The 26,967-nt window shown below is 36.3% G+C and overlaps 1 protein-coding gene across 4 annotated transcripts in view; it reads right to left on the bottom strand.

Annotated features, from left to right (window-relative positions):
* Positions 1 to 2,109: 2,109 nt before the first annotated feature.
* Positions 2,110 to 26,967, bottom strand: part of MADD (MAP kinase activating death domain) — a 75,385-nt gene continuing 50,527 nt past the window's right edge. For 3 of the 4 annotated variants that reach the window (XM_062576035.1, XM_062576037.1, XM_062576036.1), the window contains 11 exons: positions 24,606 to 24,714; positions 23,461 to 23,581; positions 22,240 to 22,345; positions 21,365 to 21,475; positions 19,138 to 19,245; positions 18,889 to 19,053; positions 17,581 to 17,653; positions 15,625 to 15,731; positions 10,113 to 10,182; positions 5,312 to 5,358; positions 2,110 to 3,613 (listed from right to left, as the gene is read on the bottom strand). In XM_062576035.1, coding sequence (XP_062432019.1) covers positions 3,506 to 3,613; positions 5,312 to 5,358; positions 10,113 to 10,182; positions 15,625 to 15,731; positions 17,581 to 17,653; positions 18,889 to 19,053; positions 19,138 to 19,245; positions 21,365 to 21,475; positions 22,240 to 22,345; positions 23,461 to 23,581; positions 24,606 to 24,714 — 1,125 coding nt within the window. In that variant the 3' untranslated portion in view covers positions 2,110 to 3,505. Of the gene's footprint in view, positions 3,614 to 5,311; positions 5,359 to 10,112; positions 10,183 to 15,624; positions 15,732 to 17,580; positions 17,654 to 18,888; positions 19,054 to 19,137; positions 19,246 to 21,364; positions 21,476 to 22,239; positions 22,346 to 23,460; positions 23,582 to 23,962; positions 24,026 to 24,605; positions 24,715 to 26,967 lie in introns of all 4 variants that reach the window. The other variant, XM_062576038.1, reaches the window with a different exon arrangement.

Below are 26,967 nucleotides of genomic sequence, written 5' to 3'. Positions count from 1 at the left end.
CTGAAAGCATCAAAGCTGGAGGTTAGGATTTACCTGAAGCTAGAGATTAGAGTGTAAGAAGTTTTTACAATGGTTTTCTTATTGAAATGAACCTTTTCCTCCAGCAGTTGACTTCAATGTCTTCCCAGAGGTATCTTTAATAAATATGATACCATTGCTTTGTGACACTCACTTAGGTAAAACTCTTTAACCTTTAAAATGAGGACTCACATGAAAAACCAACACTGCACTAATAAACAGAACACAGACAGCTTTCTGGAACAGTACAATGAAGATCTGTGATGCAGAAGATAAGTTATGAATCTCATTTCCCACTTCAAACTATCTGGAAAATTAGTCACAAGACCCAATATTTCTAAGGAACATTTTGATGGTCATTTTGGAAAATGAACTTCCACAAACAAGGAATTTAACAGTAAAAGAAACTCGTTCAGGATAAGCAAATACCGTAAGTTTTGGGGCAAGTTCATGAATTTTGCCACATAATTACTGTTTTCACTATTTGTGTAAGTGCCTTAGAAAGATCACAGGTATTAAAATAAAATGGTTGCCATCTTCAGAAAAGTCAATGCTATGACACAGGCTCCTCCTAGTGGTAAAAGCAGTATCCATTTTGTATGAATATTGTACTACTTTAAATGTATTGTAGTATTTTAAATGGCAGTCTTTCGGTTTTGGAAGGTTTTAAAGTATCTAAATTCTTATCACTGCTGAGGAATTCTTATGTAAGTATCAAAATATGGCGGAAATGAGAAAACACACATGCAAACTACTATAAAAGTAGTACTAGAAAAGTTTACATACCTTTTGTGACCTGGGAGAGACGCAGCAAAGGTGGAAAGGATGGAAGACTGCACTCCAGAAGATTTATGCTGTGATGTCTGTTTTAAATCTGATCTCCAGATCTGTATTTGCTATTCAGATAACAGCACACTGTATTTAGTAATGGAAGTACCACAGAGCACACCTTTGTCTCAGATTAACATGCTACATTCCAGCAGTTAGCAGAACACCTACCACGTCATCAAGTACCAGAATGACTTTTGTACCTTTCAAGAATTTCTTCAGTTTTTTAAATATGCCAGTTGCTCTCAGTTGAAAAGCAGAATCTCAGTGTCTGTCTACTTGCTGGGCTTTTTACTGATTCTTAGTATGTGCATATGTACATATATTACATGATGTTAAAGTTAACATGATGTAAAGTTAAGTTAAATGTCACTCTACAACTGTTTGGCCACCCCTGTTCTTCAATTATACCCAAAGAGATGGAGAGCCATTTTTATTGTAAGGCCCTTTAAAGTCTTATTCCAGACTGCAGTTTCGCAGCACCTAGAGTGTACTTCACTAAAAGTCGCACAAAAATACACTTTCAGAAATAGAGCTCTTACGGGGAAAATAAAGCTGTAGATAGTAAGTGATACTATGTATCTAATTGTTATTTTAACTCTAACTCTCCCCTTACAATTTTAACTAATTTGAATATATTAATAGGTCTGCTACCATAATATTTACAATTTTAAAATTAATATTCTTTACTTAAATTGGAGCCAGTAAGTGGAACACCTATTTTAGAACTATATGATTTCACAGTTGTAACTGAAGGATTTCTACATGTAATACAGTAACATCCAGATGAACACTAGGTTTGTTAAAATTCAGATCTTTCTATAAGAAAATTTATAGTCTTAGAAGGCAAAGGAAATAAAATAAATACCAAACAGGGTAACTTCAGAGTTTGTTAATTCCAACATTGTTTTCAAGTTAGGCAAGCACGAAAAATCCTTTGCACAATGATTTAGTTGCATGGGGGGGAGGGAATCCTTTTATCCATCACAATAAACAGGGAAAACAATTTCAGGCATGTCTGTTTTCCCTATTAGTATTTTTCAGACTCTTTCAAAGAAGCAACATTTACGTTATTATAGAAGAAAACGCAAAAAAATCTTTACAATAGTTACAACTGTTTGTGTGGAAAAAATGTATATTTTCCTTTTAGAATTTGTTCTTTTTCAATATTTAAGTACATGATATGTTTTGTATATAATTTCATTAATTTTGGAATAAGCTTCATCAACAAAAAAGCTAAAAGAACAGTCGGATGAAAACCCATTGCTGGTTAAATGATATTTTATTTTCACATTCAGACAGCTGTACAGTTTCTATAAATAAATGTGGTACTATAATATTTACATCACATCCTCACCCATTACTAGTATATTCCATTTAATCTGGTGGACACCCTGACCAAGCCAAAACAGGGTTATTTCTGGGTGTATTTACTCAGAATCCTATGTTAAAACATACATCAGTTTGCAATCAGAGCATTTTTTTTCAGATACTGTACATGTTACATTATTTTCTCTAGACAGTCTCTCTTCCAAGCATCCTAAGAGCTTTCCAAACAAGTGCAGTACAGTTCAAGAACAAAAACAGGATGCAAAAACATTCATATTCAGTCTATTTAAAATAAGGAATGTGATGGATACTTAACTGAGAGAATTTCATTACATATTAACACGGTATTTGCAGGATGCCTTGATATACAGGTCCAGATTGACAACTGCAATGGCTTAAAGAAATTTGGATCAACATAACCCTGTGACTTCTGAACATTTTCTGCAGACTGCCATAGAAATATCTTGTGTAAAGTATAGTCACAGTCTCAGAACTGTATGCATTTGCCATATGCTTCTGCCAATAACATTTTCAATTTTTATCTATACTTATTTTCGCTCCGTTATAGGCATATGTTAACTCTACTGTTGAGATGTGTGCAAATGTTTTCTAAACTCCCATTTGAAAATCCACACAGTCTAGAAGGTGCCAAAGGTTTTCAAAATACACCACCTTCAAAATTTCTCTGCCTGCACTCCTTTTCCCACTTGAGAAGAAGTCATTTCCACAAACGGACTAATTTAATTGCCGAACTTCAGCTGCCACATATGATATTTTGAAACTATGGTAACTAAATTGTTCATCTCTACCAAAAGAATATGATGAGCTATGTGATGAGAACTTCACGATGGTGGGTAAAAATGAACAACATAAAAGGAAAACAGTAAAACCACTAAATTTAAACAACATGCAGGACCAGACTGCTTCCACTGTGCATATACCAGAGAATCTGAAAGCAGAAGTCTGCAGCTATAAAGTGATAAATCTGCAAAAAGTATCACTAGAAACAAACAAAAAAACCAGCCAAACTCAAGTTATGTTAGTCATCTTAAAAAATGGGACTCCAAGGAATGGTCAGAGTAAGTCACCCTTAGCTGGATGCTGACACTCAAAAGTGTCTGATTAACAGCTCACATAAAAACTCCATTAAGGATGAATTCAGGAGACCAAGCAGTGATGTCTTAGATTTTCCTACGAGGCAGGACTTGCAGGATTGTACATAAATAATCAAGTTCTCAAGAAGACAGTAGAGTGAGCTCTAGGAACAGCAATAAAAATGGGAGTACTGCACACCAGCGTTCCAAAGGGTAGATATTCTCCAATATTGTGATCAACTGGAAACTGGACGAGGTGGTTTGCTTTTGTTTTCTGCCTCTTTCCCACGTATAGCAGCCACATAAGAGAAGAGACACAGCACAGAGTAGCAGATCTCATGAGCCTACAGAATTTAGAAAAGGAGATAATGAAATTCTAGATGATTTAGTTTTTACAAACTCCACTGCACATTTTATATTTTCCTGCATGTCTTTCTCCATAAGACAACTACTTTGGCTACAAAGGCTTGCAGAAGTGTCCCATGGTACCTTCTTACTGAAATGGAAAGGGATCACAAGCCTTACAATAAATAAAAGACCTTTAGAATAAAAGCATTAGTCCTTTGATAATATGATGGCTAATTGTCTTTAAGAACATACACTAGGCTATAAAATTGGCCAGTGCTGATCAGAAAAAGCAACCTACGTATTTGCTTTTGGTTTGTTGTACAAAGTTACAGGTAATTTTCTGGTAGTGGTGGAAATAGCTAACTAAAAAGGCTGTAAAACTAAACATCCAATACTGTACCTTGGCTCAGAAGACAGTGAGATTCTTCCTTATTCACAACTGTAATAAGTTGTAATTTATTTAAAAAGAGTTAAAAAGAGTTGTAACTCTTTTTAGCCAGTAGTACAAGGACTGGTAATCCTCTTAATTTTTAACCAAAGCTAGAGAATCTATGGATAATAAAAGCTTTTCTTTTTTAATGAAAAAAAAAGAAAGCCAACGACCCAGCATCGCAGGGTTTATACAAAGAATACCAACCCATTTTGTCACCATCTTATAGCAGTGAGTATCACTGTCTAACGGTATGTAACGTTAGCAAAATTTACAATTCCTGCTCTTAAATGATTAAGTCTAATATTAAACAGAGAATCTTCTTTTAGTATAGCTACTGGCATCAAGGTTTATATTTAGCATCTTTCTAATACACATAACAAGGTTTTGTTGTATTATAGGACAAGCCACAACAGGTTATGTAAAAGATCATTCACTTTCATTCAACTGTTTCATTAAATGGTATAGGATTCAGATCTGAGCTTCTTAAATCTCACATGTATTCTAGGAATTATGATTCTAACACATTTCTAGCTTCAAGTAATTTATTTCTTTGTCTCCTTCTCTTAAAGGATAATAAGCTTCCATACAATCACCACAAGAACACACTACACTTCAGACACTAAATAACTGGAGAAATCCAAGTTCTGATGATAATTATTGGCCTCTATTTTTCACTCATAAGCATATATATGTCTATTAAAACATTATATATTAAAGTGCTAAGGATCATCATCAACTGTTGGTGTTCAAAGATTTTATAAAAACTGAACACTAGAGCACAGCAATAATACACCTCTTGGCAGGAATTACTACTTACACCATCCTCTTGCATCTCACTGCTCACTTTCATATGAAAAGGCAGGAAATTTTCATAAACTCAGTGATCATTTTATGTCCAGAAATTAGTCATCTTTTCCATCTATTCTGTGGATAAGGGATTGTGATCTGCACTATCACCAGCCTAGCAGTTTCATCAGCATTTAATGCGTTAAAATTCAAACCAAACCTGCTATCTTGCATCTTTACCCATCTTAATGAAAGGCATTGCCCTTACTGCACTCCCCATGAGCTCCTGTAGTTTCATAAAAGCAAGAATCACCAAGTTTTGGTGTCTTCCCTTAACTAAAAGCTAATACAAAAAGCAGTTTGTGTTTTACTACAGTGCTCGCAAATACTGCAATCTCTTTGCAAGTCTTTTCACCACATTAAAATATAAAGATATATCCTAAAGAACTACTAGAAGGCATCACAGATGACTCACCATTGGCGTCTTGTACTTGTGGCTCACCACTTCTTTAGTTTCAGGAACTAAAACCGGACGGGCAAGAGACAAAACAAAAAGTTCAAAAAACGAGAGGAAAAGGGGAAAGAAATAGCACAATGTTCCCATTGGAAAGGGAAAGGATACACACAGACAGCAGCTGCAGGAACAGGGCACCTCACTATCCCTCACTTCTAGGTATTTTTCTTTCTTGTTATTTACACTACCAGTATCTTCAAGGACACATCATCTAATGACATAATAGATAACCTGTTGACAAAATATTTTGTTGCCCTTCTGTGGAAAACCATAGATATTTGATGGTTCTTACAGTCTCTGGCTTTTCTGATACTACTTATTCCTGTTAGACGGCATAAGTAATGACAAAATATACTTAATGATAAAATATGCTTAATGCCTACTACCGTAAAAAAAAAAAAAAAAAAAAAAAAGACAGACAACTCCTTAGAAATTTGTCAGTACTCAGTTCCTAAAGATCTTGCCTTTTAGATGCTTGAATCCTTCTCGGCTGCATAACAGATCTCAACAGAACTGTTGGACACTCTGGTAGGAAGTTAGTGAAGTCCATAAAAACGAACAAAAAAGATAAGGGAGAAAGTTTTCTACACTGGAAGACCGTTTCCCAGCTATATCTTGAGAGTTTCTGAAGACATTCTTTCTCCTGTCTGGAATGTGTGTGCTGATATTTGCTTTAACATCTCAAAGATGTTCATTGCTTTTGAACAAATTGCCTTAAAACAAAATATTTATTTCAGTTATATGTATTCTCAAAAATATCAGGCTTTATTTGATTTCTAGAGGGCTTTATATACAAAGAGGATTAGGGGACTGATGAAAAAAATCTATTACTCAGAAAATTTCATCTTGCTCCCTTCACTGCCTCAAACTAACAGAAGGGAATTAGCCATAATATAGCTAAAGAAAATTTGCCTTTTGCTTTCATTCTGGACTGCATAAAAAAAGCAAGCTGCAACCTTCCCATTACTGTGCACTGCATCTGAAGCGTGCCTTTGACCAATACTTGGTTCATAAATATTGTTGTGAACAGATCCCATGGGAAATCAACAGCAGAGAACAAAGATCACACTAAGAACATACAAAGGGTAAATTTAAAATGCTAAAATCAGTGGAACAAGACCAACCCAACTCTGAATACTTTCCTTCCAGAGCAGCTAAATTTGCCATGGAATTTCTGTGTCACAACAAAAAAAATTAGAAGTAGTAATATAAAAGTTATGCAAAACCAAATCATACCAGGCTCACAGAGGAAGAGCAAATGTTTTATTACACACAGTACTAGTGACAGAAAAAGAAACAGAGGCAAATGAGTTTAGCATGAATAACTAGAAAAAGTCCACAACAAAACCTATTCATGCAGATGTCATCTTTTCAGCTATGACATGACACAGCTAAACGTTGGGGAGGGAGAAGGATCACACTCTAGGGGGCCAAAAGTAGGCAGTGCAGACTGGGTTTGAGAAACTACTCCAAATATAAATCAGTGCCTACCAGTTCTAATATGTCGTATTATTGTTACTCTCAGAAAGATAAAGTGAAAGTACAACTTATGATCATAAAAATAATGTAACTTTTTCTTTTTTATTATTGCAAACTCTTCCTTTTCCTTGAGGGTGGGCAGTTACATTAAGGACTGAAAAACAGTGGTAGTGCACACCCAGGCTGCACAGCCCCAGTGATATCAGTGACTAGAGTTTGGAAGATAATGAGGTGCACATCCAAGCTACCTTACCCGTTGGCACTAGACGTTCCAAATTAACTCCATGTCACCAGGGGATAAAGGTGGGAGTGAGGTTGATACACAGCCAAATAGGGTAGGATTTTACAGCTGTGTTAAGTCTCACTGCCCACTGGATAACATACAATTGTTCATATACTCTTCAGAAAGCAGGAAGGGGAAGCTGTAAAGACCTTGTGCCATGAGGGACGGAAAGAAGGGAAGCTGTAAAGTCCTGTACTGTAATTGAGAATAGGAAGAGAAAGAAGAGGAGACTATCTAGGCAAGGTACTCTCTCTCCACTTCACAGTTGCCTTGTCTTTAAGTGAAATACTCCTTCAAAGCTCTTCCAAATGGAAAAACTGTCCTGAGAGCATTGAATTAGGAAGAACAGAAAAAGTTGGTTTGGATTTACACTCATAGAAGTCAAAATACTACCACTGCAGAATACAAAAGAAAAAAAGCCCACCATCACCAAGCCTAAAATTAAGAAATTACCAGAAGCACTTTTTTTCTAACATTAAATTTATTCCTGATGCTGTTAAACTAAATGGATGAAGGGAGTAAGGTACTAAGCACCATCCTGCAGCCATTAGTCCTGTGAATGAAAATATGGCACTAGCAGAAAACAAATTCAGGGGACATCACTTTACCTGCTGGAGAATGAAGGTTTTCATAGTAGTGGCAGTGAAGGGCCACAAGAAAGTAAAGCACAAGTACACAGCAGTAACTCAAATTCCAGAGGGAAGCAACTTACATTTCCTCACTTACTTTAAATCTCCACTTCCATTTGTGGGCAACAACTGACTTCTGCTTCCATTCTGCTCTAAAATCACAGGGTCTACTTCCACACTGCCATCTAAGCCCAGTGTTAACATAAGCAGGCCTTTAATTTCCTGCTGTGGTAGAGCTACAGTCAGACCACTCATGCTTGGCAAAAATCAACTGAATGAAACTTGCAATGGAGTATTTGATGTATACAGGCTTACCTCTCGTTACCTGTCTTAGAGGAAACACTACTTCAGTTACCTTCCAACTCTATATACAGAATGTGATTGCAAGGTTCTCTAGGTGTAACATGACTCAGTAATTTCATTCTTAAGATGTCCATGAAAGTTGCTGAATACTATTATTTTACTCTTAGCAATTTAAAACGTTAATTTCTCTTGCACAAAGCAGACTGACATGTCTTTTCACATTTACAGCACTAAAAGTACCTCTGAGATAGTCACCTATCTCTGTCCAAAAAGAAAGTTTAGATCCTCTCTGCAACATCTTTCCCCTTTCTTCTTTCTCTATATTAATTGGATGAGCAGATTTTTAATTCATAAATAATTTTTTAGCTTTTTATCTGCAGTGTCCAGCTCTCAATTTATCTTTTTCTTAATTCTTAAAGATTCCAAAAGTTTCAAACCACAATGCTAGTTTTTGCAATAGTTCCTTCCTTACAAAATTTTATTAAAAAAAAAAAAAAAAAAAAAAAAAAAAAAAAAACACAATCTTTCTTACAGTTATTTTCTGGGAAGTTCAATTCCAGAGTTGTCAACAGGAGCTGACCAGGAGTAACCAAGTCAAACATTGTCTTTCTTCTTGTGCTACTTAAACAAACTATTAAAAGAAGTTAACTACCTCTCCTAAAATAATCCAAAAAGTGATCTCCTGCAAGTTAAACATCTCAACAGCAAAAGCCATATATTTAGGTAATTTTACGGCTTCTGAACTCTCTACTATTTTACAGCCTTAAGCATTTTCTACCAGAAGTAAATCATGTCAGTCAGTGTAAAAACATGATCTCAACAGTATTCACAACTGTACAGTGCAGAAAATTTCTTAGTGTCTAAACTATCAGAAGTTTTTCTAGGTGTTACATACAGATTTGATCATTTGAACTATTAACAGAATTTTCTGCAAATGAGAGAAAATTGTTCACTAACTGAAACCCCAAACTTCGGGGAGATCAGATTAATTGTGACAAACAATAAGCAAACAGCAATGGTCAGAAAGGCTTTTTCATTAAATAATTTTTGTATCACCAGAAGGAGACAACAGATTATTAATGAGAAAGTCCTTAGGTTTAGTAGAAAATACTAAGTTTCTTTTATATTGCAAGACAGAATCCATCAACAAGAACCTTCGACCCACAGCACCAAAGATCAATCTTGGTAAAGAGAACTGGCAATTTAGATCTTGATTAGTGATCAAAGTATAGATGCTGATCTACTACTGAAAAGGTATTGTAAATTTTATCTTCTTTGTAAATGTTTTATTCGTGTACTTAAGACCTAGACAAGTATCTCATGGATGAGTGGAAGAATAAACCAAGACATATCTGGGGACTATTTAAGAGAAATATATGGCTCACTACTCTGGAGAGCTGTACCAAAAGTCATTCTTTCAGATACTAGTTCAGTATAATCTGAATGACACTAACCCTGAACAGTAGCCCAGGACTTTCCCAAACCATATTTAATAGCAATCACTAACCAAACATCACAAATTCTCCATTACCCTTGATCTTTACTTTTCCATTCTTCACCAGTCATGCTCTGAAACCAAAACCACAGACTAAAGCACAACCTGACCAAACATCTTCTGCCCCCAAAACACAAATGAAACTCTACAGAGCAAGAAGGAAATGTTGCTATTAGCACTAATACTTCAGTAATGAAAGCGTAGTGTGCTGAGAAGGATCAACTATAAGTCATGCTTATATATAAGTGATTTCTGAGGAGAAAAAGGAACATACCAAAGAAAATTCCTACACACAGTCCTCCAAAGTTACTTGCCATTTTGTTTGCTTTGTAAAACTCAGAACACCTTCTTTGCCTACTAACAAAAAGCATCTATACCACAAATCTTAATATGATGAAAACTAAAGTGTAAATCTTTATGTTACGTCTCCCATCTCCCAGTCAGGCAACTTCTCACATGCAACCTACATTCTTCTCCCATCTTTGAAACTGCAGTGCAACTCTGAATCTGAGGACTGGAAATTTGAGTTACTGCCATGTGAATACAGACCTAATATCAAAATAATGTAATTACCAAATTCCTCCAGGACAAAGACTCCTCGCACAGTATTGCACTTTTTAATGTGATTCAGCTCTATGAAAACCTATAAAAACAGAGGGGAAAATAACACAAAATTAGTCAGATGGTTTTAATTAAAAACAAAAACAAACAAAAATATCACCACAGCAGATATAATCTGATGTTATAGCATACAATACATTTACAGTTTAATATAAAGGGTGAAATAAATATTCAAAAGACAAACTTGCCACAATGCTAGAAATCAACAAATAACTTAAAAGTGCTAAGAAGCGAAGACAGCAGAAGATGAAGTACCTTCCGCTCCTTGCAGGAGGAGAAAGCATGGAAGAGAAACGAAGGAGTTAGTAACTCTGACATATCCAACATTGCTACCCCTTCAGGCACTCAAATGAGTTATTGCAAACAGAATACCAACACACCTGAAATACAACAGAAGAGGGGGACGAGAGAAAAGCTGGTTCCCAAATTTGGCATGATTTGTAGCCTCTGGTTCATCCCAGTTAGTTTCTGCCCCTCCATGCATCCTCCTCCAGCACAGAGGGCAGGTAAGGGGCACTGTGCTTCCCACCCTGACACTGATCATCCTAAACCATCCAGGAGTCAAATTTAATTCGATGAGAAACCACTAATCTTCGTCTTCCCTGACAGCATTGTCATTTAAGGTTTAACTACAGTTTTAGGATATATAATGTGCGTGCTTACTCTTGAAACCGACTCTTGAAGAGTCGGTACCAATTTTCTGCTTCAAACAGCATTGCTCGCTCTATCGCTCTATTGCTTGCTCGCTTCACGCAGTGCCTCTGTCAGCTGAAAAGTCACTTAGAAAACAGAACTGGTTTTAACTCATGTTTTACAAACAGGAACCCAAAAAGACAAAACAACTGAACTACATCACTACATTTTTCATTCTAGAACCTGGATGCCACTTGTACGATTGAACAAGTTTTCTGAGCATAAGGAGGTTTTCAATATCCAATATAATTTAAGATACTAAATGATCCCTCCTCATACGCCCAGGATAGGTTACATCTCCAAAAGGGCGAAAAAAATGCACATGGATATAGGACAACGCTGTACAAAGCATCATAAGGAATTAATCCCACATTCCAGGTTCTGAAATAGTGTTTCTCTTGCCTGAAAAGTAAGAGTAACATTGTCCTAACATTTGGAGTAATTCTCTTTCCAAAGCCTTAAAGACCCTAGCAGGACTATATCACAGTAGTCTGGATTGATGCTTTCAGTTCCTACACACTTAAAGTAACTTGCATTGACTTGAAGGGAAAGGAAATCTCTGCAATTCTTTTCAGTCCAACACTAGTAACACCAGTCTAGCCTTAGATGGTAAGTTACCTAAGAAAAGCAAAGGAAGTCAGCACTAGAAATCACATCAACTAAAGAGCGTGAGTGTTAAAGGAATAGTATTATCAGTAACAGCAGAGGTCAGTAAATGGGATCACCATATATTTTGGAAAAGTCGTATTGCTTTTCAGTCAGAAGGGTTTTTACTGTTCTTTCTATCAACAGAGAACTAAAAAATAATCCCAGGATAGTTTTTGCACAGCATGAAAAATTAAACTTACAGTTACTTCATCAGAAAACCTGTACTTCTCTTGCTTACATTCAAGCGCTCAGAGAAAGGACAAATAATTGACCTATTTTTTGTCTATTTGCTGCTTTCACCTGTGTTCTACGCCAGTTTTCTTAGTAATTTTTTTTCTTTTAGAAGGAGAGTTTCAGAAGAAACAAGACAACAGAATACTTAATTTTTTATTGCACTCAAGTATCTTTCATTTTCTGTACTATTTCTCCATGAAAAGTTTCTGCTAGTAATCCAAAATACAAAATTCAGAAACTCCATAAAAATGCTCAGGTAAAACACTGGTTGTTTTTAATTGGTAACAGTAAAGCTGCCTGAATCAGATTTGACTGACCCAGATGGTCCTGATCTATCTGAGTGTACCATTAAGGAGTACTGCATTTCTGCAAAAGAATTTTGGGTCAGATGAGAAATTATGGCGCTTGTCATAATTATACATACAGGTTGACGGGTAATTTTTCTCACTATATATTTTATACTGCTGCATTGTTCAAGGGATAGAAATGCTCTCCTCTCAGTCAGAAAACAAGCAAGTGTGTAAAGGAAGTACCAGTTACTTACCCTATAGAAACTGTGGTTCTTCAAGATAGAGCAGTCAGTGTGGATCCTACTGTAGGTGGACATGTGCCTGCTGTCTTACATTACACTTCCATCTGCTTTTACCCCAGCTGAATTCATAACAGGGACAGAGTCACTGAGACTCAATAGTATAACATATTGTATAGATGTAAGCTCAGAATTTTGTGAATAGTATGCTAATGCCACAGGTATACTTCATTCCTCCTTATTACAAAGGACTTCCTCTGACCTGTCAAGCACAGAAAGACTTGAACTTTTTTTAAAACTTAGAGTACTGCCAAGCATGGCGAGACAATCTGTGAACATAATTAGTGCTACTGACAGGCCAAAAGATAACTATCATATGACAGTAATGGGCTGGCCCACCATACACCCAAGACATTTCTTGCAGAATTCACACAAGGCAGTGAGAAAGTACAGATGTTGCAAATCAAAAGCCTTCAGAAATAGTTTGATGAAAGCAAGCACCATTCTAACACGAAGCTTATCTTTAATCTTCTAAAGCAGGATAGATCGGACACCCTCCCTTTTTTTTAAATGAAAAGAAGGAATATAAACTTGTATTCACATATTCCAAAAACATTATTTCTGTAACTTCCAAGCAGAGCAGCAAAATCCCTTTTTGTAAGGGGCCTTCTTGAAAAAAGTCTGTGGAAAGAGCATCAAGAAGTGGGCTTGGATACGGAGTAAGCAAAGGAAGGTGAAGAGGCACCTGTGGCTGATGAGGTCTTGTAGGCTTTTGCTGGTCAGTATCTCTGTCCAAACTCAACAGAATTAGAAAGGCAATTTTCAACAAGGAGAACTGGCTGTAGGATCCTGTTTTTAATCATACTCATAAATATGTTCTCAAATCAACTGCCTTAGGGCAGCTTGATATATGATAAATGAAAAGGACAATGTATCTAGAACAATAGACCTTTTATTAAGGCAGCAGTCTGGCTGGTAAGTGTTAGGATAAGAATGCAAATATCCTTTACCTTCACAGATAATGGAACTGGAGGGGAATTTTTACATGGTGCAACTAGTTGTAGTGTTTCACATAACTGCTACAGGCTTCCACTCTGTGCAGACTCTCAAATGGTAGACTTTTGATGTCTGCCTAGACTCTGTTTTTGAGATTGAAGAAAACCAGGATATATATTAGGTCCACTAAACAGTACTGAATACCCTTGCCAATTGGCAATGTAAATCCAGCAGACCAGGACTTAAACATATTAAAAAAAGGAAGAATATTTTCCAGAACTCTATTGCTTCAATTCCCATTTTAAGCAGTAGAAACTCACCTGGCAACAGCCTCAGTGAAAAGTGGATGAAGAGGAAAAAGAATCTTTCAGGTGGAGAAGAGAGCTGCTAAAATTCCTGGGCCTAGTCTGACAAATTGCAGAAACTGTCTTCAAAAGACATAGTAATTTTTATTACTGATAGCAAATTAAAATATCTTTCTCTACAAGGAAGGATGTGATAAGGCTACTACACTAGAAGTACTGGTGGTAACACAGGACCCACTGTCTGTGATGTCAAATTGAACTGGTAGCAGTCTTGTCAGTCTCATAGAAATAATCAGTACTAAATTTCCCTGTGGTTTCTTTTAGAATGTCATTTCAGTCTTTCAAAAAAGAGAGCCTTGGAATTTGAGGACAAAGGAATGTTCTAGGATTTGGAGTCTTTCTTCTGGACAGATATAATGGGTGTGTTCAGCATATACTCAACATGTAGTGCCTTTGTCCTGTAAAGATGCCTCTTACACTCAAGATACCACCATTAATGATGTGGCTACCTTCCTGTATCTGATCTCACTGCAAATATGCCTGACTGCTCATTCAAGAAATCAAGTTATCTCCACAGCTCAAAGATGAGCAGTTTGAGCTATTAATATCTTTCTTGACTTAGCAGCAGAGGACAAAAGAGGAGAAACTGAACACTTCTTACGTGTGTCCTTCCCTGAGGCAAGAGTAACTTCTATTATGCCTATTTATAACGATACCAAACTTTTGCTTGAAGAGCCAGTTTTAATCTTCAAGGGCTTTAGGTCTGCCATCTCCTATACCTAAGAAAATTCATTCTGTAATATCAGTGAGTCCCTCATTCAGTTCTTAGTACTTTGGCTTATCCGAAAGAAGTTAAAATCTGAGTCAAACTGGTAGACACTGTATCATCACAAAGTAGAAATACTTTTGAAATACTATAGCAGGTCAGCTGTACTCCAGGTTCCACCCTGGTAACAGAAAGGGAAAAAAAATGGAAGGACATTCACAACCACTTCGCCCTTTATACTAGCACATTAGAGCCTAAAGAGGCACATGGTGCTGCTGTGACTTTGGGAAAGTATTAAATAAAGATTCTGAGCATTTGTGTTTGAGATGCATGTGGACTCCCAGTGGGATCTACACTGATACATACTTAAAGAGCAGCAAAGGTTTTGCAGGGGGCAGGGAAATCTAGTCAGGAGAAAGGGAAAACAAAAATCAAAACACTCCACAGAAGACTGACTAACAGAAGCTTTTCTTTCACACACACAGACACACACTCTCCTAAAAATTGATTCTACTGTCTAGCACAGCACACCTTTAACAACATATGCAAAACAAACAAACACAAAGCAAAAGAAAAAACAAGGACCAAAGGAAGCAACAGAAACTGCATCCAGAAAGGAATAAATGACAATTCTAGTTCTGTTTCCTCTATGCCCACATCATCTGCTATTTAGAAAGAAAAAAAGAATCAGTAATTTATTCTTATCTTTGTGAATTACAGCAAGAGCCACTTTCGTATTTTATTTTCATATTAGATTCTGCAGATGCTTCCTCATTTTTTAAAACAAGATCGATTAAATATGATGCAGATGATTGCCACCTATACCCACAAAAGTCAAACACTATCTGTAAGACTGACTGCCTGTTCCACCAAGGTATGTTCATGATGTGATGAGTTACAGCAGTTTAGACCATTACTGATCCCTTTTTCCTCCTTTAATATGCTGTCTACCATTTGTTTTGTGCCTAGACAACTCTGGCTGCCAGAAATAAGAAATCTGACAACTGTATCTAGTATTTTTCCTTCAACCGATTATCTTCAGCTGATACGGGAATATTTAATTTCAGTATATTCTTTACACACGTATATATATGTGTGTGTGTGTGTATATATATATATGTATGTATGTACATAGATGTATGTATGTATGTACATAGAGTGAGTGTGCGATTGCACACACACAGTCACATTGCCTCTTGTCCTTGCTGATACAATGAGAAGAGGAAACACAGATACAGGCATGCTGTGAAAAGCTTCATGCTCACATAGACTTGTTATAGATTTCCCTCCTACCTGACTGTGCATAAATTTCAGGTTAATTCCTTCCAGTGTGACCTGGAGAAGACCACCTTCACCAGTTTTCATATCCTGCACAGGGAACTCACCACCCAACTCAGGGCCTGTAATATGTTAGGAGGAAAACAAAAACAAACAAACAAAAAAAAAACATGCACAGAAAGTAGTCAAATGTATGTGCAAGGGGAAATATACAACAATAAAAGGTTTTTCATTTGATGCACATAGAGACAGAACACTACTAAGAACAGTAAGGAGCATTTCAGTAGAGTCAATTATTGACAGCCTTCTAGAACACTAGAGCTTTAATTACCATAATAAATTTCATTCTGCTTAACTGCAAGGTACTACATCTAGATCATCTCAGTCTGTATTTATTGTAAGTGAATTTTTCAGATGTCAGCTTTCATTTTTGCATGGTAAAACACAACCGCCACACAGTACCCTAGTCAGTATACCATACAGTACAAACACAAAAGCAAGGAAAAGCTAGGGTTAAAGTTTTGAGCTTGGCAATTTTATATGCCATTGTCTTTTGGTTACAACACTGAAAATGCCATTATGTTTACAATAATGACAATTTAATAGAAGAGATTAAAAGATCAAAATCTAGGCATTTTCATCTAGTTTCTTTTGCATCATTCATTTTAGCAAGAAAACTCTTTTTAATAATAAAATTTTAAACTTATTTTTTGTGCAGAAGAACTAGAGGAATGACTTTCAAACATATCTTTAATACTATATTATTGCCAAATTCTTAAAATAGTTTTCAGAGAAATTTTTGCCTCTTCCATTCCCAGTGGAAATTTCATCTTTTCCCCCTTCCTCAGATAAAACTGGACTAACATCAGGATGAAAAAAATGGTGACTATTCCAAGCCCAATAGCAGGTTGAGTGTTGAATACTTAGGATGCTAAATTAGAATGCAAGTCACTTTCTCAGACATGCTGATTCCAAACATAAATATACTGTAGATCCCTTAGATTTGGCATCATTAAGGTACATTAAGGCTTGTATTTCAAAACATGGCTCCCAGAGTCCTAGCATCCATAAAAAGAAACAGTTGCCAAAACAACTACAAAAAAAAAATTGAAAACATGAACCAACACTGATGTTACCCTGAACCTGCAAGACTGCAGGAAGGGAGAGGTGATCATTATAAGAACCATGTAAAAAATGAGCCAGCTTCATGTTTAATACTCAAACTCAAATAGATACAGCACCTGCTGCTCTCTGGGGACTAACAGAACTGGAAAATTACCCACTCAAGAGCTTAAAAAAAAAAAAAAAAAAAAAAAAAAGTTAATCTCCCAAATGTGCAAATCCACTTTTCTGAGTTTTTGACTCCACAGGAAAAGGAAAGGGGTGCTTGCCTAGGAAAGTTTTGCCAGCACAATTATACTATCCTATCCCAAATAAGGATGCTAAATCAAAAAAAGTTTATATGAGAGGAGTTATAATGATATAAGCATGCTGGCTTAAGTGCACTACTTGGCTTTTACCAGATTGAAACTTTCCAGTATAAAAAAGGCTTACACACTGAAAGACTGCAGAAAGCTACAGATCACTGTAGATCATTAGGACAAATGAACATATTTATTAGACTACACTCTCAACAGAAAATAAGTGAACTTAAGGAGTAGCTTGCCAGCTATGAAGAGAAAGTGAAACTGAAGTTTCATCGGGTAGTATTTTCAAGTTACCATTTTACTGGTAGCTAGTCCTCCTTACACACAACTCTTGTTTATACAGGTGTTTGGCTTTTGCTTGGATTTGGAGTGAGGTATACAGGGGCAAACTAATGACCACAGTAAGTCTGCTGCATATGCACAGGTAGATGACAAAGCTAACCTTAGATTTCCAAATAAAAGGACATTATGTTCAAAATTAATAGAAAAGATGGATCATCACAGATTATACAATAATAATTCCCAACAGGCAAAAATCTTTTACCTGGTTTAATGCTTTGCTGTCTCGCTGCTGCTCGCTCCATACTGTCTTTTACACAGTAGTATAATTCTCGACACTAACATATATAAAAGAAGATTAACACAATGTTATTTTCCCAAATTACTAAAGGAAGAGAACAGCAAGATTCTACAAAAAGAACAAGCCCCATCTGGTACATAACAGAAGAAGTCTATAAAAAGTTCAACCACAGCTAATTACTACACAGTATTTATGTTTCAAGTTATTAGAGAAGCTATTTCATGTCTAAATAGCACGAGCTAGTGAAGAGTTCATGCCCTGGCACACATTCATGAGCAATCTAACCAAATTTACTCAGTTTCCCAGTGCAGTACCTTTCACTCTCTTGAGTGCCATACCTCTCAATTCCTCTTTTTCCAACTCCCCTCTCTAATATCAATTAATACTTATAAATTTTACTCTGAGATTACAACTTAAGAAAAAGAAATCCTATCTGAGGCCAAGAAATATAAAATGAGATTTCCAAGTAACTTCTGTAACATACTACTTTTTGTCCTCCTTCCCTGCATTCACCTGCATTATGACAACCTCTTGATCCTGGTCTATGTAGAATAAGCTTTTCAGAGCAGAAATCTAATCTTTTTTATATCTCAAAGATGCTCTAAAAATAATAACCCTTCAACATCTTTTTGCAGTTACAAATCTTTACCTTTTGTTTGTTGTTTATTGTGTAAGAGTTACTGGAGTTCTCCTAATAGGCTTAATACATTTAATTAAGCTTTTAATAAACCATAAAGAGAAAAATAGGGCTTTCAAATTAGTGCAGAATATAGAGGACATGAAATCAGCAAGACCAAACGTGGGCCCTCAGAGGAAAACTTTCCTATATTCTGTCAGTTTGACTTTGGTATTAAAAATGGCATGATCAATTCAATTACTAAAATGTAGGGTTTTTTTTTTTTTAGCTTCTCCTTCCCATTAATCTACCACACTACTTTTACTATCTTTATAAGCCTGCATACAGTCAATTACTAATAGTGAGGCCATTTTTAGCTGAGCAGAGGTCAATCAAACATTAGACATCCACTGCATTCTTCAAACAAAGTAAAAACATTCATAACTTTAAACACTCATAACTTTTTGAAATTACATCCTGCTGTAGTACGGTCTCAAAGTAAACGATAAGACATAATGCCAGTTTCAGACATCAATGCTATTAAATAGCAAATGCAGTTCCACAATCACTACTGGAGATATAACGCAATTTTTTGATTAAGACATGAAAAATGACATACAAAGGATTTGATTGTTTTGGTTAAACAAGACACGTACCTTCTTGGTGTAGAACTTGTTCAGTTGTGTCTCCTGGCCATTCCTCCTCCAGAGGCACAACACTTTTGTTTTGGGACAGTAAGTCATGTTTATGAGCTTCTCATACCACCAACGTTCATACACAGTTCCAATGTTACTTCTCAGTACAATGCAATCATCACACACCTGGGAGCACAAAATCATAGATGAGACTTCTGATACTATTTACTAAATGCTACTAGTTGTGCTAACAGTTATTCTTGTCTCTACCTCCATGAAGAATATGTCTCCTGTTGTGTCTGTCCCAGCATGTACTACAAAAGTCTGCTTCTTGATGTGGCGGCTGCCACTGGGTCTGATAAAGAGCTCCCGGCCACTCTAGAGCAGCAAATATGCAATCATTAATGAATTTTCATAATCATTTTCTCCTGATATACTACAAAAAATTATAGATGATACTAGAAGCATTTTCAATGTAGAGAGAAAATATATATACGTTTTAACATAACTGACTGGAGACAATTTTGGACAAAGCCCTATGCAAGGTACTCCAGTAAGTTTAGTTTCAACAGTGACTATGAGAGTTGTCACAGCATACAACACTCAAGCTGACATCACATTCAGTGTGTGTCTGTGAGGCGTCTGGGTTTTGATAACTGTTACATTGCAGTAAACTGGTCTGTTTTTTCCCCAAATAATTATAAGAGTACTTCCTATCATTTCTGGGCAAACAACTAAGTTCCAACTGTAAAAATGCTCTGGAAAACTAGCTTTCCAAGAATGTAACTTGCATCCACACTAGTGATGGTTATGTTAATAACTGGATAGGTTTTTTTTTTTTTTTTTTTTTTAACAGGCAATATAGGAGGTAAGGCTTATTCGGCACGGCAACCGGTTAGTGGAAATAATTGTATGTAGAAACTGATCCTCACAAGTCTTTTTCTGACCTGGTAACACACGAAAAGCTAAACGCTTGTTACAGTCTTAGTAAGAACACTTTTTTTTATATTTATTTTTTTTCCCCCTTTCCTCCTCATTTGGTTGGGTTTTTTTTTTTGGTGAAGTTAAGGCCATCTAGTCTGTACTTCTCTGCTTAGCTGTTTAATCAATTTGGGTTTTCCAGTGTTCTTCCTGTTTAAAGTACCTCAAACAATAGCATTACTCTTACCAGGGTTTAATAAGTCTGACTGTGTTTTGGGACCCAGAGAAGGGATTGTCTGTGAGAAAGTTTGCTTTTATCTATGATTGTTAAGTTAAACTATGATCTACAAAGACAGATAAACATCTTGGCTAAGTTAGCACTAGAGGTTTGCCAGGTCCCTTAATTTTTTCCTTTCTTGATTCCATCTAAACAAAAAGCCAATATAATCACTACGGATGTTACAATACTATCACTCCTACAAAAATTATTATCTATCAAATTGCCCTAAATCAGAAGTTCCTCAAACATGTTCTACACAGTGCTGCACACTTAGGCAGCTATATGAGCCAGCTGGCTCTGCCTCACTAAGCACAACTGTAGGATAAATACTTGAAAATGCAAGTACATCCAAACTTAGTAGCCGACAAAACCGAAAAAAGAGGAACAGCTAACAGCAACAAAGCTAGCATCTTTAGGACATAGTGTCTTAAAGCTACTGATGAAGGAAACAATGTGATTGCTGTAATTGTTGCAGGGAGAAAATAACCAGAAGGCTGTCTAAGAACACAACTGTGGGATGCTGTAATACCAGATTGGTCCTACGCTGATACTAGAACACTAGCTCAAAAACATGAGCTACTTGCTTAATCAACTTTGAGATCTTGGGCTGCACAGTTCTGCAGCACTGAAAATTTAAAACAAAACATTAAAATGGGAAATAAGAGGGCAAAACTTGATCTGTGAATAGGAACAGTGATAGAATGTGGGAAATCTGAGAATTCATTTATTTGTATGATAGATTCAGAAACTAAAAAAAAAAAATCCATTTAAGGAATTTTTTGAATATTGGGAATTCCACCTACAGGGAGCAAGAGATGTGGAACTTGTTGCCTGTACGCACAGGACAAAAGTTACTACTACTTAGTAACCTATCAGATATCAGTTGATCAGTTGCTTCTCTCCTCTTTGTGAGTTCTTATTTATTTGTTCACACAAGAAAAATTTAAGTTACTATTACTTTTCCATTAAATTGTTATTAACCTACAATAATAATATATCTGATATAAAAGTGATATTAAGAGAACATTAGGATTATCCAAAACTCTAATACTGAAGTTTCGTATTTATACATATTTATGTTGAAGCTCTAATTGATAATTGCATAACATTATAAACAGCATCATACAATCACAGTCTCTACATTATGTATAAAAGTAGTATTTAATAACTGCAATTTAATTATTTTTGGTTTTTTTAGTTAACATTGCCCAGCATTTATAGAAGAATTTTCAAGTAAATGTTTCTTTCTTCTACTGCAGTTCCTACAGATAAATCATTCATTGATGTTTTACTTACCATATTGGCAAGCTTATCTAGATTATCATTTATTTGCTGGCTGTGCACCAATCCAATATGTGATTTTCCCATCAGACGACGTACCTTTTTCCTAATATCATTCTTGTTCACCTAGAAAGCAGATAAAAGACAGTTATCTACTTTTCTCTAAGCATGAGCATCTCCCCTTCCCTCTCCAAATCAACAAATCTTGGTTCCAGACAGTAAAACAGCTGATCTCCAGCTCAGTCATGCTAGATCTAGCTGCTACATTTGACAACATACTGCATCACAGTCTCTTGCAAGACTGTTACAGTAGAAGCATGCCCTACAGTTGGTTCCAGACGTGACAAAATTTTAGATTGTTTTTTCAGTGACATTTGAGGGAAGATTCAGACTCCCTAAGAAATTTTCTAATTAAAGGAAAGGTATTGCTAGGAATCACCTACAGCACTAAGGTGCATCCAGACAGTTTATTGAGTGTGTGTGGGGGGGAAGGAACAGGACTTGCTTAGCAGTAACTGCAAATTTCTTGTCGAGTTATTCATATGCACAATCTGCCTTTTACCTCTACCTACCATAAGAAGATTTAGAATTTGCAGTTGAAAGGCAATAAGGATAGGAAATGTTCTCTGCCTAATTTATAACTCATTCACTTAACAATTAAAAATGTCCCCTAAAAGAGCTAAAAGTTTGCATTTCAAATGGCAATATATATGCGTACCCACAGCATAGAGCTGTATAAACTCAAACAACTCATCTCAAAGAATCTCCAGGCACTGAAATAATTTCTTTTCTTATTATGAATCGGGAGCATTTTAAAGAACTCTGTCGTCCTACAAAACAAAACCCATAAAATATACTGCTTATATCTATTAAAAAGAAAAAAAGATCACCTTTATCATAAGCATATAAGCAATCATATTATGCAGCAGCGTAGCCAACAAGCGGTCCTCATCATCCTCCAAACGCTTTCGATCATGTTCCCCTAGGGAAAGATACCTGCAAGAAGAGCTAGATTTGAAGTGGATTTGCAGGCATTCTTCATCCAATTCACTGAAGCACTGACAGAGATCAGAACACTATTTATAAAAGGTAAGGCAAAGCAAACATCCAAAAACATTAAGCCAAACAAGCATCTCCCAATAAGATGTTCTGATTGTTAATTAAATATGTCCATTAATGATTAAGTAGTTAAAGGAAAAAAAAATGCTCAGTTGGAAAAATTCTTAGCAGTCCACTAGGCCTATCTATTTCCTGTCTTCCACAGGTGAAGGTTCATGAAAATTACAACTGCTTGAAGAGGAACATATAATTTGGTGCAAGAACTACATCCTTAAAACTTTACTTCTGCCTTGCAGCTACATTTAACTGATAGAGAAAATGGTTGGTCTTTGGGTGCACAAGGCCTCTTTTCCAAATTGTGTTCCTTTTTCATAAAGTAGCATCCCACAAAATAATTATTTTGGCTTCCAGGTCCCATTCTAAATGGTAGCAATTTTCAGCTGTAGGTGGTAAAAAGAGCGAAGAATAATCAGATTTTAACAGAGCTGAGAAAAAACAGTGAGAAAGCACGCAGTGAATACAGACAGCTTAGAAGTAGGCTAGTTTTAAGTAGTGACACAGGTATTTCTAGAGAGTAGTTCCCCTCACTGTGTTTACTCTACTTAAATACTGTCAACTAAAACCTACAAATATCTTTGAAAACTGCATTTTCCAACATACAAAGATATTTAACTCATCCACTTTATTCCAATGTACTGGCATCTTCCTTTTATTCCAGAATATAGTCATCTTGCCTCAGAAATTCCTTGCTTTATTACTGATCTAGTTTATTTCATCCATTCCTATTCTAATTATACCCACATCACACATTTCTCTGGAAATATCACCTCTCTGTAACTTCTAATTAGAAGAAACATATCATGGCTGAAGATGGTATACAGGCTGCAGCAGAAGCTGGGCAGCACAAAAACAAGTGGTTCATTTTTGAAACGTCAGTTATAGAAATAAGATTTTCAAAGTGACTAGCATGTGCCACAGAATTAAAATAATTTTTGACTGTTTTAGCCTGAGTGAAATAATGAATAGGAAAAAGGTCTACCAAAGAACTTTACCTGTCAATCATCTCCTGGGGTCCCTGGTCCATCCCCATTCCTTCTCTCTCTAACATCACAGCATCCAAAAAGGCATCTTCCCAGAATTGCATTTGGTCCCACAAAGTTGAACGCTCTTTGCCTGTGCAATGAATACAGGAAGTGTATTAAGAACATTTATTCCAGTTAAATACTCAATGATTAATACTCCTTCCTTCCCACTCCTTGAAAATACCATAAGCCAACACACAAATAATCCATACTCAAAAAGACAGAAAGTTTTTTAAATCACAAGCAATATCACAACAGGAAAAAAAAAAGTGAAAGAGAAGAGAGGATATTATCTCTTATTCCAATGCATGGTATCTTTTCAAAACTTTCCACAAAAGAATGTTTCATCCCTACTCCTTAAGAGCATACCTTCTTTCATCTACTATTAACACTGCCCCAAAGAGACAGGAATATCACACACAAACACAGATCATGGTAAACACACAGAGAAGTGGAAAGAAGAGATTATTACTCATAGAGAAGGTTTCCATTGCAGCATCCTCTAACTGGTCCCAGACAGATCCTTTATCCCTACCTGCACCATTCCAAGCAGGTAGAAATAAGAAAGAGAAAGGGTGAAAAATAGGAAAAGAGAGAAAGCTTTGGATTAATGGCAAGTCCAGATGAAATACATTAAAAACAACAACAACAAAAAAAATCCAACAGTAACAATATACTCCTAATTCAAGGAAACATTCAAAGGGCCATTAGTATTCCAAGTTTAGTATCCCTGTTTCATGACTTAAGCTGAAGGATCTATTTGCAAAGAACAATAATACACTTCAGCTTTCCACACGTGGTGAGCTAAGTTCCTTCTCCCTCTTTTTTCCCAGCAGTCTACAGCATTAATTCATATTCAAGACCAGCACAGGGCTTGGACAAACTACATTTTCTGCAAATTACATCTCTCACCCACCTTCTCTTACTCTTATTCAGTCTCCCCAGCAAATCTTTCTCTTTACTCTGAATACCCTAATGTGCCCCCCTCCTATTCTGCTAGTTTGGAAAACAATAAATGGTTAAAAACAAAGTCTTTGGGATGTATAAATTCCAGCCTGTCACAGATACAATTTCATTTGAACTTCAGTCCATCTCCCCACCAAAAAAATGTTTACCCAAAAGCCCTTCATAGAGATAGACACGCTGGTTCCCATCCTCTGGACCTCTCCCTGGAGTACTGCCTTTGTTATCCTTCACACTCTGCTTCAGATTATGAGATTTTGCCTGAAAATAATACAAAATAGGGTCAGAAAAATTAACGTGGCATTCTGTAGGACTGTTCCTTGCAGTCTACTGCTGTAATTAACAAATGCAGCTTCCAAGCTATCTTTCATACTTCTTTTCCCACAAATCTTCACAGAAGAAAGATTATTCTGTTCATAGAAGAAGATAAAACACTTAAAAGTCCACAGTCAGACAAAGGAAAACAAAAAGAGACTGGCGCAAAGAAATTACCATGGAAGCAAAATGTTTCCCTTAGGGTAAACTGATGCAAAGCACAACAAGTGCAAATGGACAATCCCAAGCTGAAAGAGTACAAAGGACTTCACATACAACATAGGCAAGACTGTGTAAAGGCCAAAGTGGTACCAGGGCTAGAGAAGGTGGTAGAAAGGGGGAAATGAAATTATTTAGAAGCCAACGAAAATTAATGAAATACAACACTTCCCAACAGAACCACAACGTAAATGAGCCATTAGTCAGATTATTCAGCATTGACCATGATGGTGCTGGACTGCTTTGTACAAATGAGAAGCCATACAGCAGCTTTAACCACAGAAATGTGTACAAGTAGCACAGGAAGATGCAAGAGAAACCTAAGTATAACAGATAACACAACCAGAAATAACAGAAGCTCAGGCTGTTGCCAAGACCCAGAACAGAGAACACCATGTACATAAGCAATAACAGATTTCCAGAGTCAGAACATGTAGAATGGAAACAATGGACAGAATAAAGGACAGTATCAAGATTTGGAGTACAGTGACAGACGAGCAACCTGAATTCCCACTGTTTGAAATAAAGCTGAATATCACTGTCATTTTACAGATAGGGATGAAAAGAGAAACAATTATGTGATCTTCTCAAGGCTATGTAGAACATGAATTTTCACAAGTAGAATAAGAATACCTGAGTTCTGTCTCAAATTCATCACATTACATATTTCATTTATCGTCCATAAAGGTTCAGACACATAGTCAACTTACCAACATTTAACAAGCTACTACACGTTGGCTGAAGTACTCTAGGCAGGGACTATCAGCCAGCAACTAATGCAAAACAAAGCAAGTGAGCCTTTCCATCTCTACCATCAGATAAACTATGTTGCAATAATACTTGACATTCATCTCACATCACACACCCCTGGCTTCTCTGTTCTAAATCCCTGTTGCAGAGCTTCTTAAAATTTCACTTAGATTCAGTAATCAGGTAGAAATATCCAGAAAACTGAAAAGTGTTTTTTAATAGTCCAACTCTAGAAATTGAAAAGACATCATCTTGCAAACTAAATAGGCTGACATGGTTACATCGTATTCATGCTCTTTGAAGAAACCTGCAGTGAAGCATAATGATTTGTTTGCTACTTAAAATTAGATGTAAATGACCATGCAAAGGTTTTTAACAATCTAAATCAGGATTATACAATAATGAACAAAGACCAGTTTTAAGGCATTTCAAGTTCATTTCATATTTGGCTGACAGCTCAGCTTAACTAAATCAGCATATAACTGTTTTCTTGGTAAGAACATGTTTTTGTCCCATGTGACAGGACAAGAGGCAATGGGCAAAAACTGAAGCACAGGAAGTTCTGCCTGAACGTGAGGGAATTTCTTACTGCGAGAGTGACAGAGCACTGGACCAGGTTGCCCAGAGAGGTTGCGGAGTCTCCTTCTCTGGAGATCTTCAAGGCCCACCTGGATGCAACACTGTCTAACATGCACTAGGTGACCCTGCTGAGCAGGGAGGTTGGACTAGATGATCTCCAGAGGTCCCTTCCAACCTTCTATGATTCTACGATTCTATGTATATTAGAGGTTACAAAAATCAAAAACTTTAAGAACAAAATATGTTCTCAGACTGCTTACAATTTATTTCACACAGATCCACTAACTTGGAACAGACATTTAAAGTGGTAATGATACTTCAGACGGTAAAGTAATACTTTAAAAGCAACTGAACAGCTGCTAAACCTATGATGTGTTATCATTTTCCTGTAGCAAACAGCTATTCCTATGGAACAGGATCAATTCCTTTTAAGGTTGAACAATGTCCAATGTTATGTATCTGAAGGGGGATTAAATATACACTTGGGTTGAGAGTAACACTCAAGATAGAGTGTTACTCTATTGTTAGAACCTGTAACGTCGATTGAGATGTGAACCTACTATTCTCAAAAGACCACATAGCGCACAGCAAATAAAAGTGGTTCATGGATCCATACAAAATGTAACTATTTAATATTTTGGTATTGTATAG

The sequence above is a fragment of the Rhea pennata genome, chromosome 5 (assembly GCF_028389875.1).
Source record: "Rhea pennata isolate bPtePen1 chromosome 5, bPtePen1.pri, whole genome shotgun sequence".
Lineage (NCBI taxonomy): Eukaryota > Metazoa > Chordata > Aves > Rheiformes > Rheidae > Rhea > Rhea pennata.
The sequence above is the reverse complement of the archived record's forward strand: the minus strand, read 5'-3'. Positions and strand labels throughout refer to the sequence as shown.